This window comes from Diachasma alloeum, unplaced genomic scaffold, assembly GCF_001412515.2.
Source record: "Diachasma alloeum isolate Michigan unplaced genomic scaffold, Dall2.0 Dall_scaffold_00371, whole genome shotgun sequence".
Lineage (NCBI taxonomy): Eukaryota > Metazoa > Arthropoda > Insecta > Hymenoptera > Braconidae > Diachasma > Diachasma alloeum.
This window is the reverse complement of record NW_021680510.1, coordinates 32,370-57,613: the sequence shown is the minus strand read 5'-3', so window position 1 is coordinate 57,613 and position 25,244 is coordinate 32,370. Positions and strand designations below refer to the sequence as shown.

At 37.5% G+C, this 25,244-nt stretch overlaps 3 protein-coding genes across 5 annotated transcripts; all 3 read left to right on the top strand.

Moving 5' to 3' along the window:
• The first annotated feature begins 1,670 nt into the window (after positions 1-1,670).
• Positions 1,671-6,490, top strand: LOC114841391. The gene is made up of 3 exons (XM_029126359.1): positions 1,671-1,823; positions 3,142-3,817; positions 6,147-6,490. The coding sequence occupies exons 1-3, from the start codon at positions 1,671-1,673 to the stop codon at positions 6,488-6,490; spliced, it is 1,173 nt and encodes a 390-aa protein (XP_028982192.1).
• A 3,836-nt stretch (positions 6,491-10,326) lies between these two features.
• Positions 10,327-11,697, top strand: LOC107041684 (transcription initiation factor TFIID subunit 10). The gene is made up of 4 exons (XM_015262337.1): positions 10,327-10,406; positions 10,614-10,737; positions 10,814-10,878; positions 11,438-11,697. The coding sequence occupies exons 2-4, from the start codon at positions 10,630-10,632 to the stop codon at positions 11,637-11,639; spliced, it is 375 nt and encodes a 124-aa protein (XP_015117823.1). The 5' UTR covers positions 10,327-10,406; positions 10,614-10,629; the 3' UTR covers positions 11,640-11,697.
• A 1,629-nt stretch (positions 11,698-13,326) lies between these two features.
• On the top strand, positions 13,327-25,124 carry LOC107041697 (GIGYF family protein CG11148). 3 transcript variants are annotated; one of them, XM_015262364.1, is made up of 5 exons: positions 13,327-13,394; positions 14,120-14,161; positions 15,913-16,144; positions 18,510-22,268; positions 23,440-25,124. In XM_015262364.1, exons 2-5 carry the CDS (start codon positions 14,130-14,132, stop codon positions 23,563-23,565), a joined length of 4,149 nt encoding a protein of 1,382 aa, XP_015117850.1. In that variant the 5' UTR covers positions 13,327-13,394; positions 14,120-14,129; the 3' UTR covers positions 23,566-25,124. The 3 variants fall into 3 exon arrangements, with proteins under 3 accessions (XP_015117850.1, XP_015117852.1, XP_015117853.1); XM_015262366.1 differs by having other exon boundaries at positions 13,345-13,517; XM_015262367.1 differs by lacking the exons at positions 13,327-13,394; positions 14,120-14,161; positions 15,913-16,144 and adding an exon at positions 16,389-16,425.
• The last annotated feature ends 120 nt before the right edge of the window (positions 25,125-25,244 follow it).

Sequence of the window (25,244 nt, the reverse complement as noted above, 5' to 3'; positions counted from 1 at the left end):
ATTCAGTGACTCCCAATATATGCTGTCCTATTCCCACGGAATTTATGGTAGCTAGGAAAGTTTTCTGTTGGTATAAACATAACACGTAATTGTTAACAATGTTAGTATAAACATAACACGTAAAGTGGATAATGCAGCTTGAGTCAAACAATCATAATTTTAACCCTAAAGCGTCAGATGCGATGTTTGAAGAACGTAATTGAGGGAAAAAATTTTTTCAGTACAAAAAACACATTATTAACCGCTTCTCAAACCTCCCTAATTATGATCCTGGCTTTCCAACTTCAGGGGGTCATTATATATCAAGTTTTGTGTCCACATGTATTCCTTTCACTTCAATGAAAGTCATCGAAATAACGGACCATTCATTTCTCATCACAATTATACTTGATTCGGGTTTGGTATTGCTCAGAAATTTCAACTGCAATGAGAAAGAAAATTATTTTTGCTCAATATCCATTTACTTGAGAAAAGTATTTATTTTTCCACTACCGTATTTTTCCACTACCAGTCAAGTCATTTCCAGAAAATTCTTATTAGAGTTCAATTATGACAATTAAATTGCGGTGTCCGCCTAAAATTCCTTTGGAAAAAATTCCTTGAAAAAAATTCCTTCAGAACTAATTATTTTGGGAAAAATTACTTGGCAAATAATTACTTTGGAAAAAAAAATTTGAGAAAAAAAATGATGGAAATATTTTTTTTTTATATTGGTTAAATATTTTTTTAGTTAACTATGGGATTTTCGGAGAGATTATGCTGTCCAAAACAAGTTTATCCCATGGTTTTGGGAAAGAATTATTGCATGAGGCATTTTTACAGGAGGAAATATTGTATGACAAAATTATTTCCGAAGGAATCTTTTCCGGGGGAATTTTTTCCAAAGAATTTTTTCTCAAATATTTTTTCCCAAAGAATTTTGTCCGGGAACCTTAAATTGCCCTAGATGATGATCATGTTGGTTATGACGTTGAATGAACTCCCTCAGTAATTATAAACATTAAAAAATTAATCGCAATTCTTTTCTGTAGAAAATAAGAAATTTAGGAAAAATGAATAATCACAGTTCATCCAAGATCATGTGCAACATAGTCATCCTCTAGAGCAACATGATTATGATAATTGAAATCTAATGAGGCTCGTCTGAGAATGACTCGATTGGAGAAATACGATTTTGAAAAAATAAAAGCTTCTCTCAAGTAAATGAATATTTGGCAAAAAAATTTTTTTTCTTAGTGTGACTTACAGTAAGAACACCGTGGAGGGCTCGGGGAAGCGTTCATGGAGAGAGAGGTTTTGTTAGCCCTTCCATTGCCCACACTGAACCTCGTGTCTATAAGTATGAAATCGCTCAAAGAAGAAGGTAATACCTCCTTTATTTTGACTTCGTGTGCCGCGCATTTGCCCCTTCATTATTGCTCATTTCATGTCCATAGGTAAAGTAGTGCTGATAGACAGGGTTTACGTCGCGTATACATTTTTCATACGATGACAAGTGGTGGTGGAAGAAACGCGAATCATGCGCAGCAGTCACTTGTCGTTGAACGCTTTCGCGGTCATTCTCCATCCGTTGCAGTAACTCATTGGTGCTCAAAATCGTATATTCTTTTTACTCTACGTAAGACTTTCTAAAGGAAATCACAAGTTGTGGAAAGGCTTCCTCGAGGAAAATGATAAAGAGGAATATCGAAGATCTATGGCATATAGATGCCCGTCGCAATTTCCGAATATACAAAGTCGCAGCACAAATTATGGGTGTCTGGCCATTTACATGTCAGGAAAAATTCTCCAAAATTCGTTTCTTTTCTCTTATAATAATACTGGTACATGAAAAATTTCTGAAATGTTCAAATTAATTTTATTCTGATTCAAAAAAAATTGACGCTCACCACCTTTTGGAAAAACTGTCCACTTGATTCATTCAATCTAGTGAAAAAATAAATTTTGCTTGAAAAATTGATATTGATGAAATTGCCCGTACACGAGCAAAAAAAATCTTATGAAATTTGAGGTTCCGCAAGATTTCTCACTGACTATTCCATGAATGTTCCAGCATCATGTAAAAAAATCAGGCAGAGTTCTTCGGATGGACATGTGTTGATGATCAGCAAAAATTATGATAGCCTTTTTTTGTTGAAAGATTATGTTGTAATTTCGTTTGTGGGCTTTTGAAGTGAAGACAGTTTGTCTTCGCAACAGAAATTTAATACAGTTTCTCAAACTATTTGATTTTTATTCTGTCGGGATTCTATGCCGGCAACGTCTCCGTCGTGGATCTCGGGTGACGATGAGGGCTAGTTACCACTTGAAAAATAATTCTATTCTAGTTGAGTAGGACTGCGCACGATACTGAGACTAGTTTAGGATACTCATGAGAGACAAACGCAAGTATTATACCTGACAAGGGGCAGGCCGAGGCATTGCGAGGGTTCAAACATCGCCAGGGTCAAACCTTGTGGGAGTGGAACATCGTCCGGGTCATGCCATGAAAGGGTCAAACGACATAAGGATCATAACTTGTAAGGTTCAAACAGGAGAGGGAGGCCAATCTGACGGATGAACCGACTACCCGGGTCAACCGGGAAAGACAGCAGAATAATCATAAGGGTTGAACAATCATGAATTAAGCGACATAATCAGAAGGCTCTCCCGTTTGGTTCTAGTGATTGTTCTGCCTGCCTCTGTGGCTTGACCCTTGTGACCATTTGACCCACACATGATGACCCTGGCAACGTTCAAGTCCCGCGAGGGATGACTTTAGTGCAGTATAATCCTTGCAAGGTCATCACCCCTGCGGTGTTTTACTCTCGCAATGTTCGATAAGCCTTCCTATTATTTTCCTCGCAAGTTCGGGCAAGCCTTCTTATTATTTTCCTCGATTTATGAACATTCTCCTATTTGTCGATTTTCATACTCATGAGACAAGGCCGAGACGATACTCAAAATTTTTATATTTTTTGAGACCGAGGCGATACTCTCCAAAGTCTCATCTTGTCTCGTCTCGTACGCAGACCTACAGTTAAATACCTCAGCGTTTAGCCTACGGAATTGATAATGGGCAAGCAAAATTGTTTTCCACGGATGCTGAATCGAGTTATTGTGCAATTAATATCAGAGTTATTCAATCATGGATTCTTGCAGATTTCGATGGCAGCCATGCTTGCGCATGATATGCTCAGCAATTGTGGTAATATCGATACTACATTAGAATCAATTGTCTTTGTTTTGAGTGCGTTGCTCGGAATAGTGAAGATAACACTTCCAAGAATTTATTGGAGAAACATTGAATCCATCATAGTTTCTGCTGCCTACGATTGGTCAACTACCATTAATCCTAAATCTCGCAAAATTATGGAAAAAACTTCATTGATCGGCACAGCAGCTTTTATTCTTCTACTCGGTGGTTCATTGTTCATTTCAGTGTTATTTGTACTTCACAAAGTTATGCTAAACTTCCGAATGAGCAGTAGAAATTTGACTACACAATATGTGGTGTTCGGAGCTGGTTGTTGGAGGTCAAATCTTCCTATAAGTATAAACTCAATATATGCTGTGCAAACTATCCAACTTGGTACCATGCAGTTGTGTGTAAGTGGAAATGATGCCTGCTACTATCAAATTATCAGTTATCTAAGTGGTCAATTGGATATATTAAATCTGAATGTCGAGGAACTCTCCCATTCGTATGACCGAAAAACTTCACCAATTGATGAATTCATAAGACGACATAATTGCCTTCTGCGGCTGTGTTGGCACGTGGAAGACACATACAATTTTGTTGTTATGTGTCATTTAATGAACAATTTATGTTTCACAAGTAGTGCTCGTGAGTAATTGTATTTTTATGTACTGCTTCTCACGATTCCTTTTTCTCGCGGAATTGGTAAACATACTTCCTAAACTCAGAACCTTGACAATCACTACGCCTAAGGACATAATGCACCAGATTGGTTATCTTGTGCAGAAGGGGGTCCAAGGGGGGTGAAGCTTCCCGGCGGTGCGGCTAGCGGGGAGAGATACAATCCCCCCACTGAAAAAAACAGTATAAAAAAAACACATCAAGACGAACGAGGGAATTGAAAAAGGAAATTTTTATTTCAACCCGATTTTTTTTTCAACAAACAAAATGCAAATTACAGAATAATTTGTGAAAATACAGCTCCAATTTTGTGTCATGAACGACAAATTCATTAGTTGATTATTGATTTAGTGTTTCAATGGTTTCATCAAATGTTGAAAAATGAAATATTAATGATTAATATAATTTTCAAAATATTCGAATAAATGTTAAACGTCTATTGCTGGCGAAATTCTGACACAGATCACTTTAGTGAATTCAGCTAAATCTTGAAACGTTTATATATTTTTTCTGAATTATTATATATAAGAAAAATCTTTGACAACGGTCTCAGCTAACTTCGCTCCCTATTATTCTGTATTTTAAGAGTTACATTCTGTCTTTAAAAAGTAACAAACACCAAAGGTCGTCTGAATCTGTTTCTTGATCACTGTCGGAGATACATATCTGGCCATTCTCCTCGAATTAAGGAAATAACAAAGAAGTTTTCTTTTTAGATGCCCACGGCTGGTCAGCTGATCGGCCATTGAGAGTGAATCACTTCACTGACACGATGGTTCTGCGGCGCTCTTTTCCCCCAGCTGTCTGGACGCTACGAGAGCACAATATGTCCATCGGTCACGATCGGCTATACATATAAAACATTCGGCTACCATCGGCTGTACGTAATTAGCTATTTGCGTCGAACTGTCCGCAAAGCGTCCATTTATCGACACTTTATGTCCATAAACGGCTTTTTTGTCATTCCGGCCGTAAGGCAGCGTTTCAGTGACGCTCCGCTTCGTTCCGCGTCCGTGAATCTCTGCCTACGGCCGTCATGACAAAAAATATTTTTCTGTACTGCTTCTCACGATTTCTCGTCTGGGAATTGGTATTACATACTTCCCAAACTCGAAAACTTGAAAATCACTACAGAAAAATATTGTTCCTGAGCTGTTGCGATGGGGTTTTTTTACTCGTGTGGTTGGCCAGTCCTCGCCTACGGATCGGAGGCCAACGCCACACGAGTAAAAAACCCCATCGCAACAGGCCGGAAAAATACTAGTTCGTCATACGGCCAAAAAAACTTTTCTGACGAATATGATTGCAGCCCTCGCCTTCGGCTGCAAACCTCATATTCGCCAGAAAAGTTTTTTTCGGCCTAATGACGAAATATACTATTGACGGACACGAAGGGTCCGTACAACAACGTTTCACGGACAGTGTGTTGAAAAAACTGCATTGTACTCGGATTGCAGACTGAGGCGAAGCCGTTGACGGACATGAAGTGTCCCGCTGCGCGTTCGTAAATCGCTGTCTACGGCCGTTCTGACAAAAATATTATTCGTCACTTGGCCCAACAAAACTTTTCTAGCTCACATGATTGCAACCCTCGCCTTCGGCTCGGGCTGCAACCTCATATTTTTCTGTTTTTCACTCAAAATCCTTGTACGCACTCCAACTCCCAAAATAATGAAGATATTAACTTAAAATTTGACATAAAGTTTCCTTTCATCTTTCAAGCGATTCGTATTGATGGGCCGAATGCGTAAGAGTTAAATTGGATACTTAATTCCAGAGATATTGAACTTTGCATGCAAATGTATCTCATTCGATATATCTTAGACTACTCAATCGATTTTATTTAGCCAATAAGAACCCATCAAACAGCCAAGATGTAAACATTCGGAAGGCCGCTATGAATTTGTTGATGGCAAAAAGGGATGTATACACACCTAAGCAGAAAAACTCCAATCGCATACTCACCATCACATGCTCGCTGTCCTCTGATTGTTTTTTACTCATGACCGGTATTGCCCGGTATTACCCGACTCTGAGACTAATCTCGGGTAAAATGACTATTTTATAAAAAAATGGATTGTAAACAATTGAAATTTACTGTCACATTGTTTTTCTTTCTTTAAGTTTGGGGAATATTATGAGGAATCTCCCTTCAGTGATCGGCAGTACCCGCCCTTCCCCTATACGACATATAAATTCCCAGGCAAGGAATTGTGAGAAGTAGTATGAAAACTATTCTAAAGTATGTACTGATTTAATAGATAACCAAATGGTTTCTATTTTTTAGTGATGATTGTATTAACAACATGGAATGAAAATAAAGGACTCGGATATTTGGTAATATTTGGAAGTATAACAATATTTCTTTATGGTCAAATATTCTTATATTCTTTGGGAGGTGATGTCATAAAGACAAAAACTGAATCATTATTCCATTATATTTATAGCTGCCCGTGGTATCAATTACCAACGTCTGAGCGTAGAAAGGTTCTACTCATTCTAACAAAAACTAATTATCCGATACATTTCACGGCGGGTAACTTCTATCGTCTGAATCTAGAAAATTTTAAAAACATTGTGAAATTTACTGTCACATTGTTTTCTTTCTTGCGTCTCTCCCTACAAGAGTAAAGTCCGATTTATTATAAAGAGGAAGGTAGGACAAAGTCGAACATTTTTCATCTTCTCGAAATCCCAATACCTCTAATTATGAAAGAAATATCAAAAACTAAAGTGGATCGCAAATATTCCACTTTGTCCCACTCTCCCCTACACGGAGAGAAATATTCAAGAAAAATTACGGAACATTTCACGTAATCCGCAAGCGAGAATAGTTTTCAGTGAATTTCTATAGGAATATACGAGAATAAATCTGAAACGTTCAGTAAATTTTCGGGTCTGTCACCGAAAAAATACGAAAAAGTCACGTAATTTTTCTGGAAGTTGTAAAATCTAACAGAAACTTCAAGACTTATTATGCCTCAGAACATGAAAATTCTTGGATGTTTAAGAATTTTTACGAAAAGTTCCGGAAATATTACGGAACGTGTTGTTAAAATCTCCCCTTCACGGTGATTCATGGCTAGCCGTGAGGCGTCAGATCGTAGAATTTACGTGACGATTGACACTTTTTATTGAATTTTACTTCGCTCCCAGATTACGTTTCGAAACGTAATTTTTACGTCTTTTTTCTGGTAATTTTAATTGAATTTTATTGAAATTATAATATCAAGAATGCAAGAAATGTACAGCGACACAGTTATATCCAAACATAGTTATTATGTATGAACTAATTTCAGATTAGGAAAATGTCTCATAAACTAAATGCTATGCGCGCTCAATGAATCTATGATAATAAATGAATAAGTTGTTACAGCAGGTCTGTGTTTTGATTCCGATCTATAAGTCACTAGCGGCTTTCTACTACACAACACTCTCAGAAGACATGAATTGAAGCAGTGGGGGCTTGAATCATGAAACCAATTGCGACGTGAATTATGCCCTCACGTACGGTGTCAATGCAATGTATCAACCCACCAGCTTGCCCCATTGGGCGGCGCCAATCCACTGATCGCGGTACTGTACAACAGCTGTTTCAACTAAAAATTGTCTATAGTGTTCGAAAAAATTCCCGAGAGATATTGATATTGAAACATTTTATTGACTGTACATTATGTCGTACAAATATATATCTGACCAAGATCAGTCAAAAAACAAAAACGAATTTTTAACCCCGAGTGGACATTGCTCTCAAATAACGTTAACAAGAAAAATTAGAGAGTGAGGTTCTTTGCCCTTCCATTGCCCACACTCAACTTCGTGTCTATAAGTAAAAAAACGCTCAAAGAAGGTATCTACCTCCTTTCTTTTGACTTCGCACTGAGAAAAAAATTTATTCCTTCCAAGAAAATGTTATTGGTGATATCTTTTTCATACTCTTAGTAGAAGAAAATATCTCTTTTGGAACGTATTTCTCCAGGCCAGTCATTTCCAGGTGCTCTGAAATCAGTTCCAAGCGTGAGAATTATGGTGATCTATAAGAATATTCTTCTGCATATGACCTCGAAGAAACTCCAATAATAATTATTAACATTTGGAATTATTCCAATTTTCTTCACCTGAGAAAATCGTCAATTTGTAAAATCCGGAAGATATCGGAGAACATTTTGTCAAGGTCATATGTAGCATAATAATCAGATTGTTCAACATCACTGTAATTTTTGAGGATAGACTTGGACTCTCTGAAAATGACTGTCCTGGAAAAATTCGTTCTGAAAAAATATTATCTTCTGACGAGAATATCAATCCTTGGCGGGAATAATTTTTTCTCTCAGTGTGTGGCAACGGCGCGCTCAGATCGAGATACGCGGTAGCGTATCGGCCAAGAAATTTACATTACGGCGCGGCGCCGCGATGCGAGTGACCATATCGGGCAGTTTCGCGTGTTCGCGTGTGCACTTTCCGAATGGTTTACACTGAGAAAAAAATTTATTCCTTCCAAGAAAATGTTATTGGTGATATCTTTTTCATACTCTTAGTAGAAGAAAATATCTCTTTTGGAACGTATTTCTCCAGGCCAGTCATTTCCAGGTGCTCTGAAATCAGTTCCAAGCGTGAGAATTATGGTGATCTATAAGAATATTCTTCTGCATATGACCTCGAAGAAACTCCAATAATAATTATTAACATTTGGAATTATTCCAATTTTCTTTACCTGAGAAAATCGCCAATTTGTAAAATCCGGAAGATATCGGAGAACATTTTGTCAAGGTCATATGTAGCATAATAATCAGATTGTTCAACATCACTGTAATTTTTGAGGATAGACTTGGACTCTCTGAAAATGACTGTCCTGGAAAAATTCGTTCTGAAAAAATATTATCTTCTGACGAGAATATCAATCCTTGGCAGAAATAATTTTTTCTCTCAGTGCGTGTGCCGTGTATTTGCCCCTTCATTATTCTTCATTCATGTTGGTAGGTAAAGTACTGCTGATAGACGGGGTTTTACGTCGCGTATACATTTTTCGTACGATGACGGGCGGTGGTGGAAGAAATGCGAATCATGCGCAACAGTCATTTTTTGTTGAACGCTGTCACGGTTCATTCTCCATCCGTCGCAATAACTAGTTGGTGCCCTCAAATTGTATATTCTTCTTACTCTACATAAGACTTTTTGGAGGAAGCCGTAAGTTGTGGAAAGGGTTTCTCGAGGAAAATGATGAAGAAGAATATTGAAGATCTATGGCATGTAGATGCCCGTCGCAATTTCCGAATATACAAAGTCACAGCACAAATTATGGGTGTCTGGCCATTTACATGTCAAGAAAAATTCTCCAACATTCGTTTTTTTTCTCTTATAATAATACTGGTACTTGAAAAATTTCTTAAATATTTGAATTAACTCCTATTTTATTCTGATTCGAAAAAAATTGACATTCACCTCCTTTTGGAAAAACTATTCACTTGATTCATTCAATCTGTTCAGAAAATAATGTTTGCTTTAGTCGCAAAAAACGAAATTAGCTGTGTAGGAATTGAATTTCAAAAAACTAATTCGTAATTATTATTGCACACATTTTTTTTCAATTTTGAAGAAAAACCTCTATAGCTCAAAAATTGGAGGCCCTGACATTGAATTTTTTTCAACTTTTTAAGCGTTTGGGGGGCAAAGGAACAATAACAATTTTTTTTTGCACTAATTATTTGTTTTTAAACATATATAATCGATCTTATGGGTTAAAGTGATTACTTTTTGCAATCTGATTTCGACTAATCAGAGTGCAGTAAACGAAGTTTTGTAGAACATATCACGCCCATAAATACCCCAATGGAGAAGTTATCAGGTGCGATAATTTCTCAGTAGCCTCTCAATTGTTTTCTACGAATTGGACAGATATTCCTCATATTTTGGAATTTTTAGCATAAATAATGAATAATCCTTCAAATACGACTTTTATTATTTTCAATTTCGACGTGTTTCTTGGGAATTTAAATTTCGATAAAACACTTGAACCCTATCTGGCAAGGGGGGGGGGGGGAGGGGTTGGAGGTTATTTCAGTCCCCAAGATACACGTCAAAATCCAAACCAAAAAAATTCTTTTCGAAGAAACACACCCAGACTAGTTGAAAAAAAATCGCGCCAAGAAAATCGCTATTAAATTACACCTAAACCAAGGGTCTTTTACGTTTCACTAAGCGTATTTCGATAAACTCAGTAAATGGAATATTTCTCTGACTACTCAATTTATGTCAGTGGCACACAATGCATCGAAGATATATCTTCCATACAGGAAAAACTTATCGCGATTGAAGACTTCATTCCCTCAAATGGCGCTCCCGAATTGTCATCTATTTGAATCAAAAGCCGCCAACAGTGTCGCCAATAACCAGTCCGGGAAAATTTACCGACAGAGTTTCTCCAAAATAACTATGTAGAACTAGTGATTTCCCTTTCTTACCGACGAGCACGACCGCTTCTACATTACCGAGTTTGTTGACACTAACATCGTCAATCGTTTCATCCAAAAAATTCAAAATATCCAAGGTAATGAAAACTCTAAGCAACAAATTATCAAATTATAATTAGCACTCGTGTATTATCAACCTGACGAAGAAAAAGTTCAATAAATTTTGTCATGGAACTTAAATAACAGCGTATCACAAACGTAAACATTGTTGGTTAGGCTATCAAATTCACTTATTCAAATCAGCCCCCAAAGTAACTAATATTCAATTTTTTCATGTGCTGAAGAATTAAACAGTTCACAATGGCATCAGACAATCTAGGACGTGCCACTCCACCTAATGAGGAGACAAAGAGTGCAGGCCAGCCACTGTCAGATTTCCTAGTTCAATTGGAGGATTACACACCACCAGTAAGTCCTCTTCCCTTCTGCCGTCATTCCCAAAAATAATTCCTCATTAAAATGACCAGGAATTACATTCCCCCAGGTACCTGATGCCATAAGTGAATATTACCTGCACACAGCAGGATTCAACACAACAGATCCTCGAATGTAAGTCCCCCCAATCGAATCCCCGCATGAAAAAATTCAATGGAAAACCTAGCAAATTCACTAGAAAATGCTTTTGGAATTCTATGCATTTTCTATAGGATTTCTATATTAAAAAATTCGATTTGTTTTTTGCACTGAATCTATCGAATATTCGATAAGAAAAAGTTAATAAATTTCGAATTTCTGTTTGATTTTTTCTCTTGAGATTTTTTCTATAAAAATCATTGGGCATCAATTTCCTAAGTTTTTCCACTCGGATTCTGTAATGCAAAAAAAAAACCAGCGGAAAAAACTTGGAAAATTTGTGCCCAATAATTCTAATAGAAAAAATCTCAAGAGAAAAATTCGAACAGAAATTCGAATTCTATTGAGTTTTACTTATCGAATATCCAATAGAATTAGCGCAAAAACAAATAGAATTTTTCAATAGAATTCCAATAGAATTTTCTATCAAATTCGCTAGATTTTCTATTGATTTTTTTCAATAGAAAATCTTACGTGCAGTCCCCCTGACAAGCCCTTCGCTACACAACTGATCAAAATCGATTTACCCTTCCAGAGTTCGATTAGTCTCCCTAGCAGCTCAAAAATTCATCTCAGAAATAGCTAATGATGCTCTGCAGCACTGCAAAACCAGGGGAGCTAATCAAACTACAAAATCAAAGGGCAAAGATCGTAGGTATACGTTGACGATGGAAGATCTCACTCCAGCAGTTGCTGAGTATGGAATAATCGTCAAGAAGCCTCATTACTTCGTATAAAATCCACAACTCCTCAATCTTTGTAATTAGTGCCCAAAGCGTCGATTATAAGAATAAATTTTCGTACTTCAAAACAGCATTCACTATTTTAATACTCGAAGGGGAGGGCGAGGTGAAATGGACACGTGACTTTTTTTGAAATGTTAATGACTTATCGAATTGTTGATGAAATGAATTTTTTTTTCAATGAAAAACACAGTTCAGTAGTGAAGCGGTAAAACGATTCAAGTCGATTTTGCTCTCAGCTGAGTTTTCGAGGATTATCTCCCAATCTAAGGGAGATTGCAAAATTTTCGTAATAACATTTTTTGTAGGGCGAATTGAGGGCTACAAAAAAGGTTCTGACAAAAATTTTGCTATCTGCCTTAGATTCTGAGATATTCATTAAAAACTGACTAATAGTCCAAATCGACTTGAACCTTTTTACTGTTTCACTACTGAGTTCATACTCTTTGCGATGAGCCTAGACTGAGTTCAACTGATAAATTTGTTTCTGAGTTATGCATTTTTAAAAAAGCATGGGCAGTATCTCAAATCGAAAACAAGAACTCGAACATGGCGGATATTGTCAACGAATGAAGAAAATAAGGCGGTTTTCATGAGTACAATCGTTTTGCGTCGAATTTTCATGAAGCCCGCGCAAGAAACAAAAGAGAATTGAATACCATTCTATGAAATATGAATAAACGAACCATAGTTGTCCAAGTCATTTACGTCAAAGGAAAATAGAATAATTCTACCTTCTTAATATTTTGTTTACTTCGAACAAAGTTGATTAGAATTAATAGCTAGATCTGAGATTATCTCATATTTTTTTCGTCACTGAGGCCCGATTTTTTCAATTTTCTTTGGGAAAAATCTCTAGAGCAAAATGAGATTTTTTCTATTAAAAAAATTGAAAACAAAATCGTAATTAGTCAATAGATTCCAAATTTCTGTTTGAATTTTGCTCTTGAGTTTTTTTCTATTAGAAAAATCAAACATCATCATTCATTCTTTTTTTTTTGAGTTCATTTTGCTCAAGAGCAAAATTAAACTCTGTTTTCTATTTAAAATAATTCAGATAAAAATTTGAGATCTACTGACTTTCCCTTATCAAATATCCAATAGAATCAGCGAAAAAACAAATTGAATTTTTTAATACAATTCCCGTAGAAATTCTATTGAAATCCCTAGAATTTCTATAGAATTCCAACAGAATTTTCTAGCGAAATCGCTAGGTTTTCTATTGTATTTTTTCATACATGCCTCCCCTATATAATAAGAACAAGAATGGATTAAATTAAATTAATTCAATTCTGAAGACGGAAATGGATAAAAATAAAATAGTATAAATTAATCGCTTCGCGCCCGCTCGCTATAACTAGCTAGTTAATTCAAAAAAGGAATATTGAATCTCACAAGAAAAAGGGTACAACGAAAGGGCATCAACCAAAGGATTGCGCTCATTAAAAAAAATGAAAAGTATCCATTTTACCCCACCCTCCCCAAAATAAACCCAATTCAATTCTATAAACAATGATTTCAAACTTTTGTCTTATTTACCACATCACATTGAAGTATTTCACGTCTTACCTAGGGGTTGGAGTGAGAAGTGGACAGTGTGGCGCCACTCTTCATATTAAAATCTCGTGTCACTTCTTGGAAACTCAGGTACAAGGGGGAGCCCGCATGCGCCTTTATCTGTTAAAAAAAATCTCATCGGCCATATTGGTGTGTTGTATTGTTCACTCAGTAATTTCCGAGTTAAATAAGGTATTTAGCCACTTAAAAATTTCACATCAATCAATTTAATACAACACGTCATTGTTAAAATATCACAACTCATTGATAAACAACGATTGATACCTCAGACATTCGTGGAACTATTGGTAAACGGTAATGAAAAATGTTTGGTTATTATTGCCACCTCTGCTCATGGGCCACAATTCAGGCCTTCGTTGAAAAAAATCATGTCGCACTCGAGTAAACCCCTCGTTTATTCTCTCATCCCTTGTATATCGTACTCATTTTACTGCCATTGAATTGATCATTGAGTATCGCTGCATCGTGTTTCAACGGTAAAAATAATAATCCTTGACCACGAATTTGTAATTTCATCTACCGTCTGTTGCGTTCACATCGCATTCCTTTATCTAATAGCGTTCTCACATGTACTCGACTGTTACATTTGCAAAGGACTAATTGTTGCTGGCACTGTTGGGAATGTTAACGAATATTGTGTCAACTGTTCCGGGTTTACCAGACCTGGTCATTCTGGAGGGGGGGAACAATGTTCAGAGAGTGCACATTCTGTGGGAAAATTCTGTTCGGTTGAGTTCAATTATTGGCAAACGGCGTTTACTCGAGGTGGTTTCATCGGGCAATTGTGTCACGTTGGTTTATTCCCACGTAAACAAATGGCATTATGTTTATTCTTTCGTTCGTTCGTTAGGTTGCAACTTGGTAATTGATTTTTTTTCTTTTTTGTGCTGATGAAGAGAGTGCAGCATGACGGATTCCATGAAGTTTGGTCCAGAATGGTTAGTAATGAATTTAAGTCATGGAGGTATTGTAATCTGGGGTGAATGAACTTTTCTCGAGATTAATTGATTTGAGGATGTATGGAAGTGACATGAGGTGGGGAAATTGGGGAGAATTTCCGGAGACATTGCCATGTGGAAATGGTGGAGATGTCATACTTTAGTTTTTCATTCATCTAGGAAATTTCAAATGGGTTAAGAAAACAGTTTACGAGATGGTTCAACTGTAGCTGTTGAAATTCAACATTTGATTTTGATGAAGAAAATTAGAGGTATTTCAATTATTCCAATTGGTCAACGAGATAATTCAAATGTAATTATTGAAATTCAGAAAAGGTTTTGAGAATATTAATTCGGAACATTTTGGAAAACTTTTCTAATTTATTGAGTGGATATTTACATTGACAATTGAAAATAGTTCGTGATGATGGAAGAGATTTTAATGCTTTGCGAGTCATGATTTAACATTTTAATCCACATTGGCATGCAGAACGTCAAGACATCCTTCACTTTGAATTTTTAAGGGGAATTTCAATGTTAATACGTCTGGAATTTTCACTCATTTGGAATAGCTTGAATTAATGAAACTGACATTTGAAAAAATTTCGAAATCTGATCCTAATGGAATTCTATTCTAATAACTTTATTCTTTTATATTTAAATCATTGAGAGACATATCAAAAATAAAAAAGCAGAAACTATTTTTGAGAGGAATTCATAAAACAATTGAAAAATCCTAATTCTTGATGATCACAACCATTTCTCGTAAATCGTTAATTAACAATTAATTTTTCGCCATAAGAATAATTTTTTTCTAGACGATAAATGCGAGCATATTCAAAATTCCATCTCATGCCAAAAAAAAAGTTTCCAAAAGTTCAAGCAATTAATATAATTCATTGATCGGAAGAGAATTGTTTCAAAACAAATTATTTCTCACAAATGAATTCAGTAGTGAAACGGTAAAACGGTTTTAATCAATTTAAGTCTCAGCTGAGTTTTTTAGGAATATCTCCGAATTTAAAGGAGATAATGAAATTTTCGTAATGATCTTTTTTGCAGAGCGAAATGAGGGCTACAACAGAAAAAAAAATTTCTAATATCTAATTTCTAATATCTAAAACATATTTTCTTGAGACAAGTAATTTTTCTTCAATCGCTCAATTCTATCAGACATCTCAACTCATGTGGCCCGAGAAAGGTCTCATGCTTTAAAATATTCTTATACTCAAGTATGATTTTGTCGCAAATGAACTCACTCAAATCGCGTAGAAGAATTACCAATCGTCAAGTATTTATTGTTTTCATAATTTTTTTGTTATGCAATTCCACTATTTCGATATTTAATATATTCATGATATAATGCGCACCGATGGTGATAAATAATAATTCATTTGAGTTCCATGAACCACAAACATTCTGAGATTTAAACCATTGAAAATAATTTACTTCTCTCAAGTAAATATGGTCTACGTATTAGGAAATTTTTCTCTCAGTGTGGAAAATTTCAAAATCTGTACTGCAGTCTGTACGAAACAATAAATGACACTCAATCTCCTCCACGTCCATACATCTTTAATTGGCGGAATGCGTTATCCCTAAAGTCCTGTGAATGAATTTTCGGTTAATATAGAGTTGTTTCATTCATTTGTGATAAATTCCAAAAATTTATTTATCGACGAAAGGTTGATTCTCCCCCGTCTTACCCCTTTAAAAATATTACCCATGTAAACAATACTGGATTTTTTTAGGTTGCGCAATCTGTCTGGAGACAGTTGTAATTCCGGTGGCGGTGGTGGTGGTACAGCCAACCTGATCACCCCCCGGTATCAGTTGGCAGAGCATAGATACGGTCGTGAGGAGATGCTAGCTCTATTCGATCGTAATTGCAAGCCCCCCGAGGCACTGTCAACCCTGCAGACCCTCTACGTGGAGAAAACCCAGCTACCCCTGGCGTTCATACCAATGACAGAGGATGAAACGGTAATTATCGTTCCTCTCTCTTATCCAACGAAAATCGTAGAATCATGTGCTCTGACAAATTCACACATGTGATGCTATTTGTTAGTCAATCACAGGCTTTGCCAGCAACTTAAAATGATTGTGTTGTATCTTATATTGGGATGTGTGTCATACATGGCTTGTGATCTAAAAATAATTTTACTCTGGAACCCTAGTGCCAGCACCTGGCTGTCTTCTAGAAATACTGAATAATTTTCATTTTATAGTTCACTGTCAATTATCCCTCGAAGTAACTTGCGATCGTAAGTACAGCCAGATTTACTCACAGCCTCTGCTATGAAATTGGTTATGGAAAAATTGAATCTTTTTTAATACTAACAGAGAGAATTAGCAGATTAATGCGACTCCTCGAGTTCAGTTGAATCTAGCAGAACTAGAATTAACTTATCATATAATCAGCATTGCATTTTTATTGCCAGGTCTTTAATGCACATCTTTCATTTTTTTAAATGTTGATAATAATTTTTTTTCTATGAAAATTAGAATTCTTTCCCTTTGTGATAAGCCTAGGGTCAGGTCAGTTGATCATTCTGAAAGGACCATTCTGCCTCGCCCACTATTTAAATTACTACTGAAATTTTTACTTTATGCATTTTGCGGAAAATTCCATGATCTACGTCCAATAGAAAAGCATATTTTTGATTCGGGCAACATTCTTCTGTTGGAGAACAAATCCCTCAATGTAACGAACAAGTGGATAATTGCATTTTAAAAATAAATGAGTACAGTTGTTGTTCCTAATAAATTAGTAATTTGATTTCGAATGGGTTCTCTTTTTTTAAATTCTTATTTCACTATTCTGTTCTTCTATTTTATCATATCATAGTGCTGTCATCACTTGAAATGTCATCAAAAGTTTGCGTATTATTTCGTTCTACCAAATAATTCTACAAACCCTCTTAAGACTCGAATTCATTTTCAGTCTGGGTTTAATTAAGGATCAATTAAGGTGTTATCAGTGTATAGCCGCGATTTAATCAGGGTTTATTCAGAATTTAGTCAGCGTTCAACCCAGGCTCTGTCAGAAGTTAGTCGGAACCATGAATCAATATTAATAAGTATTCAACATAATAGACTGGTACCTGCGTTTAATAGAGATAGAGATTTTGCTATAAAAAGCTCATGACGACATTGTGTAACTTGAAAAGCAATGATGCCGTTCTCACCATTTTCCAATTTTAAAAAGGCATGGAAATATACTTTTTAAATCCTGATTTGATCGCTATTACTGGTAATTCTTTCAGTAATCATGAAAAAAACCATTTTCTGTTTCAACTTACACAAACAATGTGCTCTAACTCAACAACGAATTTTGCGACCCCCATCATATTCTGATAGAATCAAATGGGTATTGTTATCAATTTTGTGAACCATTACTAATTCCATTTTGATGACAGTTTTCTTGAGTCATTTTTGGAAAATCAATTTTTGGAAAAATATAAATTTTTTCCAATCTGTATGAAAAATGGAATTTCAATTGGTATCAATGAATAGATCTTATTAGAGTCTGTATTCATGAAAAAATTTATGAAATTCGATTGATCCCTTTTAAGAACATTTCGAAAAAAATGAAGAAAAAACCCCTCACATATATACATTGAGAAAAACATTATTTTTGCCAAATATTCACTTACTTGAGAGAAGTGTTTATTTTTTCAATTTTGCATTTCTCCAGTCGAATGATTTTCAGGCAATGATCTTGAGTGAACTCCCCCAATAAGTATCAGCATTAAAAAATTGATCGAAATTCTTCCCTCTAGAAAATCATAAATTTATGAAAAATAAATAATCATTAGAGGAGTTCATCCAAGGTCATGTGCAACATAGTCATCCTCTAGAGCAAGTGAGAATGTTATAATTGAAAACCAGTCAGACTCGTCCAGGAATGACTCGATTGACGAAACACGATTTTGAAAAAATAAATACTTCCCTTAAGGGGAAACGGAACCCCTGCGTTTATATGAATCTTTAGAGTTGTGCTCATTAAACTACTTCATTGACTCAACAATGCGATAATCGAGTCGATAAAGTAATTTCATAGATAGAAATTGATAGTTGTAGGAGAAAACACAATTCTAAGATTTGGTGTAGACAAAGAGGTTCCGTCTCCCTTTAAGTAAATGAATATTTGGCAAAAATAATTTGTTTTCTCAGTGTATAGACCCAATATAAAAACCGTATATTCGGACTTCTTAAACCTCATTCAATCCCCTCAACACAAAAAAACTGGAATGTGAAAACTTAAATTTGAGCGAATTTACAAAGCTTCTATTGAGAAGCAAAAAGTCGTTGCAACGACATGAAAATTTCCAACTGATTGTTGCAGCGAGTTTGGAGCGGTGGTGTGAGTAACACGAGTGGTCGTGGTAGAGGTGGCAGTGTCGATCGTGGAGGACGTGGAAGAACAGGCCGAGGAGGGATGTACTCCTTCAGTCGTGGTCCTGTCGGCTTCGACGACTCTGGTGACGGCAGTAGACTCGATTCACAGCCCTACCCAGGTAGAAGGGTGTACGATAGATCACAGAGTGAGCGAGGATGGTCCGAGAGAAACGGCGCCTCTGACACTGGCGAGTGGAATGGTTCAACGAGCCCCAGAAAGGAGATGAGTCGAGGTGCCGGTGGTAGCTCACTTATGGAGAGCAATTGGAGACGACATCGAGTGACTGGGGACGAGGAGGAGGGCTGGAGAGTGGCCTCCAACAATCGTAACGAAAAATGGACAAGGGGTAACTGGAGGGATGGTGGTGGTGAACGAGAGAGAATGGATCGTGGTGAGAACGACGGTGATGAGGGTAGAGGTGGTGGACGTTGGGAGACTCGAACAAGTCACAGATTATCCCACGATTCTCATCATCATCCACCGAGGACTGCTCGCACTTGGGAGTCCAATCATCACGATAATCACGATAATCTGCCCGAATGGGCCACTGAGAATCCCAGTGAGAGTGGTGGAAGTTTCGATGCATCTGGAGCTTTTCACGGGGGAATATTCTCTGATGAGGACGAGGAAGGTATCACTGGAGAGGGCAGACACCGACGTATCTCCGAGGGTAACAATAATACAAGCACTAAATCTGGTAATAAGTTGAGCTCCTACGGGCACAATGTCATTCGTCACAGTAACTCGACGAGTACTGCTACGAGAGAGAGACCAAAGTCTCTTCATCCATTCGACGACAAGGAGACACCGATAAATCAAGAACGAAGGAGTGCTTCTCCGACAAAATCAGCGACCAATCCCAGTGCTCTGAGTGCAAATCCAGTTTTACCAGACTCTGGGAGAAAGGTCCAGACGTCAGCAAGCTCAGCAAACTTGGTGAAAACTGAGACTAATAAAGTGCAGGGACCTCAACGCTCAAAATCCTTCATCGAACGTTCATCAAAGCCCCCCCAGAACGACTCAAGACCTGAGGAACCCCCTGCAATGGCCACGAATAAATCCAAACCACCAAGCATCCCCCCAGCTGATCGTAATGCTGCTCCACTACTGCCTCCCCCAAAGCCTGACGACGATCTCGACAGAATGAACGCTGAAGCGGACATGTTAGTAGCTAAACTAACAGCTGACGAAGAGAGCCACAGAGAGGACATCTCATCAATTCCCCCAGTGACGAATCACCAGCCATTGACACCTGGAGCGCAAGAGAAATGGTTCTACCGAGATCCTCAGGGTGAGGTCCAGGGCCCCTTCCTGGCAAATGAAATGGCTGAATGGTGCAGAGCTGGCTACTTCACCTCAGGTTTACTAGTGAGACGACCGTGTGACGAGAGATATGCAACCCTCGGTGATCTCATCACAATGTGTGGCAGAGTACCTTTTGTCCCTGGCCATCCAATTCCTCCCCTCAAACGAGTTGACCAGCAAAGGATTCCTCCACCAATTACCAACCCAGTGCCAACTGGACTACCTGGCAGTGCCTTACCCAAACCTGCAATTGATGATCCACTGTTCATCTATCAACAGATGCGATTTATCCAGAATCACCACGTGCTGAGACAAATGAAGAGTTCAGCATTTACAAAGCTCTCGCAGTCCGAGCACTTTGGTACACTCAGTGCTGTCGAGCAGAATCAATTAATAATGCAGTGTGTTATGCAGGATCCTGAGATACGTGAATTGTCGATTAATCAGAATCCATTTGCCAATCCCCTTGGGCCAACATCGTCACATCCTGTTATGCAATTTTTTAATCAAATGCAACAGGTAAAAACACAGAGCGAGAATCACTTGCCACCAACGGGCTCAGATCATCCTATCGATGAAATTCAGCAGTTGATCCAGAAGATTGGCACTGGACAGAATTTACCACCACCCCAATCTACCATCAATGCACCACCAGCTCAGCCCCCACAGGAGGATAATCCGATAAAATCACTGCTTAGGCAGCTTCAGGTCAATGCCAATGGACACCCCCAGGCACATCCTATAGACTCGATCTGGCCCCAGCCACCCCCACAGATCAATCCACAATTTAATGTCCAGAATTGGCTGGCACAGGTGGGACAACTGCCCCCAATGCCACCAGGACAAATGCCGAATTCTCAGTGGGATTTACACGCTAAGGAAATGAAGACTGAGCAACAGATACTAGAGGAGCAGAATATTAAATTACAAGAGGACAGGAAGAAGGAGGAATTGAGGAGGCAGGAGGAGATTCTGAGACAAGTGGAGGACGAAACAGTGAAGAGAAAGATGGAGGCTGAGGTCCACGCGAGACAGTTGGAAGAGGCCAAGCGAAAGGACGAGGAGAAGAGGCGCAGGGAAGAGGAGAAAAAGCGAAAAGAGGACGAGAAACGTAAGCAGGAGGAGGAGCTGAAGAAGAGAGAGGAGAAAAAGCGTAAAGAGGAGGAACGAAAGCGCGAGGAGAAGCGTAAACTCGATGAGGAGAACAACCGAAAGAAGCAGGAGGAGGAGAAGAAGAAGCGAGAGGAGGCCAAACGACAGGAGGAGAAAGTGAAGAAGGAGGAGGACAGACGAAGAAAGCTTGAGGAGGAGCAACTGAGGAGACAGGAGGAGGAGCGTTTGAAGAGGGAAGAGGAGGCACGCAAGAAGATGGAGTCGGAGGAGGTGGCGAGGAGGGCAGAGCAGAGGCGTCGTGAGGTGGAAGCCCTGAAGAAGCTCCAGGAACGCAGTAAAGCTCCTTGGGCTCAGGCACAGCACGCCCCACCAGTGGCAACTCATGCGTCACTGGCTGAGATTCAGAGACTGGAGCGTGAGAAGAAGGCTGAGGATTTGCGTATTCAGCAGCAGATTCAGCATCAGCTTGCTCAGCAGAAGGCGGTGGAGGCGGCCAAGGAGGCAGCTGTTGTTGACTCGTCGAAACGCCTTCAGTTCAAGTGGGCGGAGAAGGCTGCACCAAGTACGAAGCAGCCGCAGGTGAAGAGTCTTGCTCAGATACAGCAGGAGGAGCAGGAGCGCATTGCCAAGGTTAAACAGCAGGAGAAGGAGCGCCAGGAGAAGGCTAGCCAGAAGGAGGCAGCTGTTGTCATGCAGAATGCTGGTATCTGGGGGACAGCATCGCAGTCTCTCAACTGGGCGCCATCCACCAACTCGGGGATTGATCACAAGGGGGGAAAAAATTGGACAGGCAGTGGATTCTGGGATGAACCCGTCTCCAACAAGCCTGCACCTGTTGTCAAATCACAATCTGCGACTAAAGTCACTCAACAATCCGCCACCAAGACGAATGTCAGTGCACCTCAGCAACAGCAGAACAATAACAAAGTGGCTAAGGGTAAGGTCAAGAAGGAGGAGGAACTTGTTAAGAAGCTTTTTGATAATAACACTGCCAAGACGGATGACTTTCAACAGTGGTGCTACAGGGCACTCTGCGGACTGCAACCGTCAGTTGATATCCCAACGTTTATTGGTTTTCTGAAGGATATCGAGTCGGCTTATGAGGTTAAGGAGTATGTCAGGATGTACCTGGGGGATAGCAAACAGACTACTGAATTTACGAAACAGTTTTTGGAGAAGAGGAGTAAACTGCGCTCCGCACAGAGGCCCAGGGCTGAGGCTGATGATCTTTGTAAACCTGCACCTGCTGTCAATCCTAATGCTCCTATGGAGTTTCAGGAAGTTAAGGTATTTGTTTGGGGGGTGAGGGGAGTTTTTAGGGAGAAAAAATTATTGGGTAAAATTGGAAAGAGAAGAAGTGAATTCTTTTGTTATTCCTTTTTGTGTTTATTAAGGTATATCCCTAGAAAACGTTTTTCTTAAGATTGTTTCCATGTTTTTTATAGATAATGTTTATAATAGCTATTGAAAAAAATTCTAACTAGCTGTAGTACACATTTTAGAAGATGATAAATAATGAAATGTGCGTGTCAAACACACGAAGGATAGGCCAAATGTGGGTTGGGCCTTCGGAAGTAAATTTTTCCATCTTATGCACTGATAGAAAAAATTATTTTTATTGAGATTTTCCGCTCTTGGAACAAGTATTATATACTTGAGTCAATTTCAAATAAATAAGATCTTACGGTAAATATCAATTATTTCTTTTTGAGGTAGTTCGATTTCTCTCAATCAAATATATCTCAAGAAGAGATTACTGATATTCACTATAAAATCATGTTTATTTGAAAATTAACAAGCAAATGATAGTTGTTTCATTGAAATTCTCTTGATTAAATTAATTTTTTCTGTCAATGTGAGAAAACGGTTCTTTTATGTTTTTAAAAAACTAATGCATGATAGATTGATAAATTCCGAATACGGTGAATTTTTTGTAAAATTTTGTATTACATAGTTTGCGATATTCAACTCTAAAAAATGGAAATTTTGTGAAAGAATTTTTTATTTGATTCAAACAATTATTTAACAAATCATTAGCGAAGTGGTATGTCGGTACAAGTCAATTTTGACTATTGACCAGTTTTCAATGAATATCTCGGCATCTAAGAGAGATAGCTAAATTTTTGTTATAACCTTTTTTGTACAGCCGGTTGAAAGCTACAACAAATGTAATTACGAATATTTCCCTTAGATTCGGAAATATTCCTCAAAAACTCAATTGGGAGATAAGTCGACTCAAACCGTTTTACCACCACTAACTTATGAGAATGCAATAAACTAAGAGTGCTATTGTCTTGAGATATACCTTAAAACTCAATAGAAACGTAGATTGTTTATTATTTTCCCCGAATAAGGGATGACCAACTTTGGTCATGTAACTTGTATTAATTTTTTTCATGAAAAAAAAATATTGATGGATTTTCCTTCATTGGTTTTTCATTTAAAATTTGTTTTTCAGGGAAAGGCGAAGAAACCAAAAAAAGGAAAGATGTGTAAAGTTGATAGCAGAATTCTGGGCTTCAGTGTAACTGCGGCAACTGACCGCATCAATGTTGGAGATCGTGATTACGGTGAAGGTGTTTGAACGTTCAGCCAAATCTCATTAAAAAATCGAACGTAAAAACCAACAAACTGTTTTACTGTTAGCAAGAAAATCGTTTGACGACAAATGGGGTGATCGACTTATCAGATTGGTTCGTTATTTATTTATATTTTTTTAAGTTGAAAAAATGATGATCCATAAATATTGGACGAACAATTCTACGCTGATACGATGGAAGAAGTCAGTTTGATTCTACAGAATGTTAAGTTGAAATAATGCAGGACTATGAAAACACTTGTATATACGAAAGATGTGAATATTAAAGAAATGATGAAACATTGAAATGATTCAACTGCATGAATACTTAGCAATTGCGTATTAATTAAACTATTGTTTTTTTTCTAAAAAAAATCTCTCCTATCATTCAAGTGAAGCAGTGGCTACCAGAATATACATCGACGTGATGTCGAGAAATATCAGATTCTGTAAATGTGTCAGCAATAGAAATACTAAACTCCGCTGATATCCAATTATTGAAAACGATAATTTGATAAATACAAGACAACAAGAAGTAAAAACAAAGTTATTGAAAATTATTTTTGTTTCAAGTTATTTGAGGACCTTGACTCCTGCGAATGCATGTCTTTTCAACTAGAAGACATTTCAACTTATTGAGACAATGATTTGAGTTGAGCCGAGTTCATTTATTGAAATCGAAAATTCGTAAAGAATTTAATCGAATTATTGTAAATTGAAGATTTATTGAATTGATATCATTAAGCTATTGATTGCAAAAATAGTTGCATTCCTTCTGTTGTATTATTTGTGGAGATGTGCGTTGAGACAATGAGTTGAAATCATCAATTGAATTGCAACATTTATCTCAAGTTCAGACGAATTATTGGAAATTTGTAACTAAAATGTCGTCTAGTTGAAAAAACGTATCACCGACTTGTACTAACCGATGATAGGAATCATGCATGTGAGGTTTTACTCAGGAAGAAAGGCATTTTCTTCATAACAATTGCCCTTTGGGATTTTTTTTTACTATTTATCATCCCAATCCAATTTTTAGGATCATCAACATTTGATGGTCTCACGGAAGACTTTTGTTGCTCACTTTTTTACTAAAAGACGATTTTCCCATTCCCCATGGCATGACTGAGTGGGGAGAACCTCGAGAAAATGAACGTCTTTGATTATCTAGCTTTAGTGGAGAAGAAATCTTTCATAAAAATTCAGTATTGGATTAATTGCGATAATTGTGCTCAAGTATTTAGAACAATTGAACTCCTCGTGACTTAAAAAGTGAGTAAGTAAAATCTTAGCTATCATGAAATCCCTCAAGATTTTCCTAAATTTGATTTTTAACAACAGCTGTGGATGTTTGCGAAGAAAACACGTTTCTTTGAAAGAAATTGTAGAATTGTTTGAATTGTTGGGAAGAACCGATATCGGTTCTCGATTGAAAGGTTTATGAATCATGAGATGTGAATTGTACAATAAAACCACGAAACGTGCAGACGAAATGATTCACTTTTTATTAATTCCACTACTGTAATCAATCCTCATTATGGCTAATAAATAAACATATTTTCTGATTCTTATTACTTTCATTTCTAAATTTCATCTATTGGTCTATCTAGCACTGATTAAAATGGGAAAGTATTCTTCAAGTATTTATCATTTCATGTGCACTTTTATTTCGCTTATAGTTGACG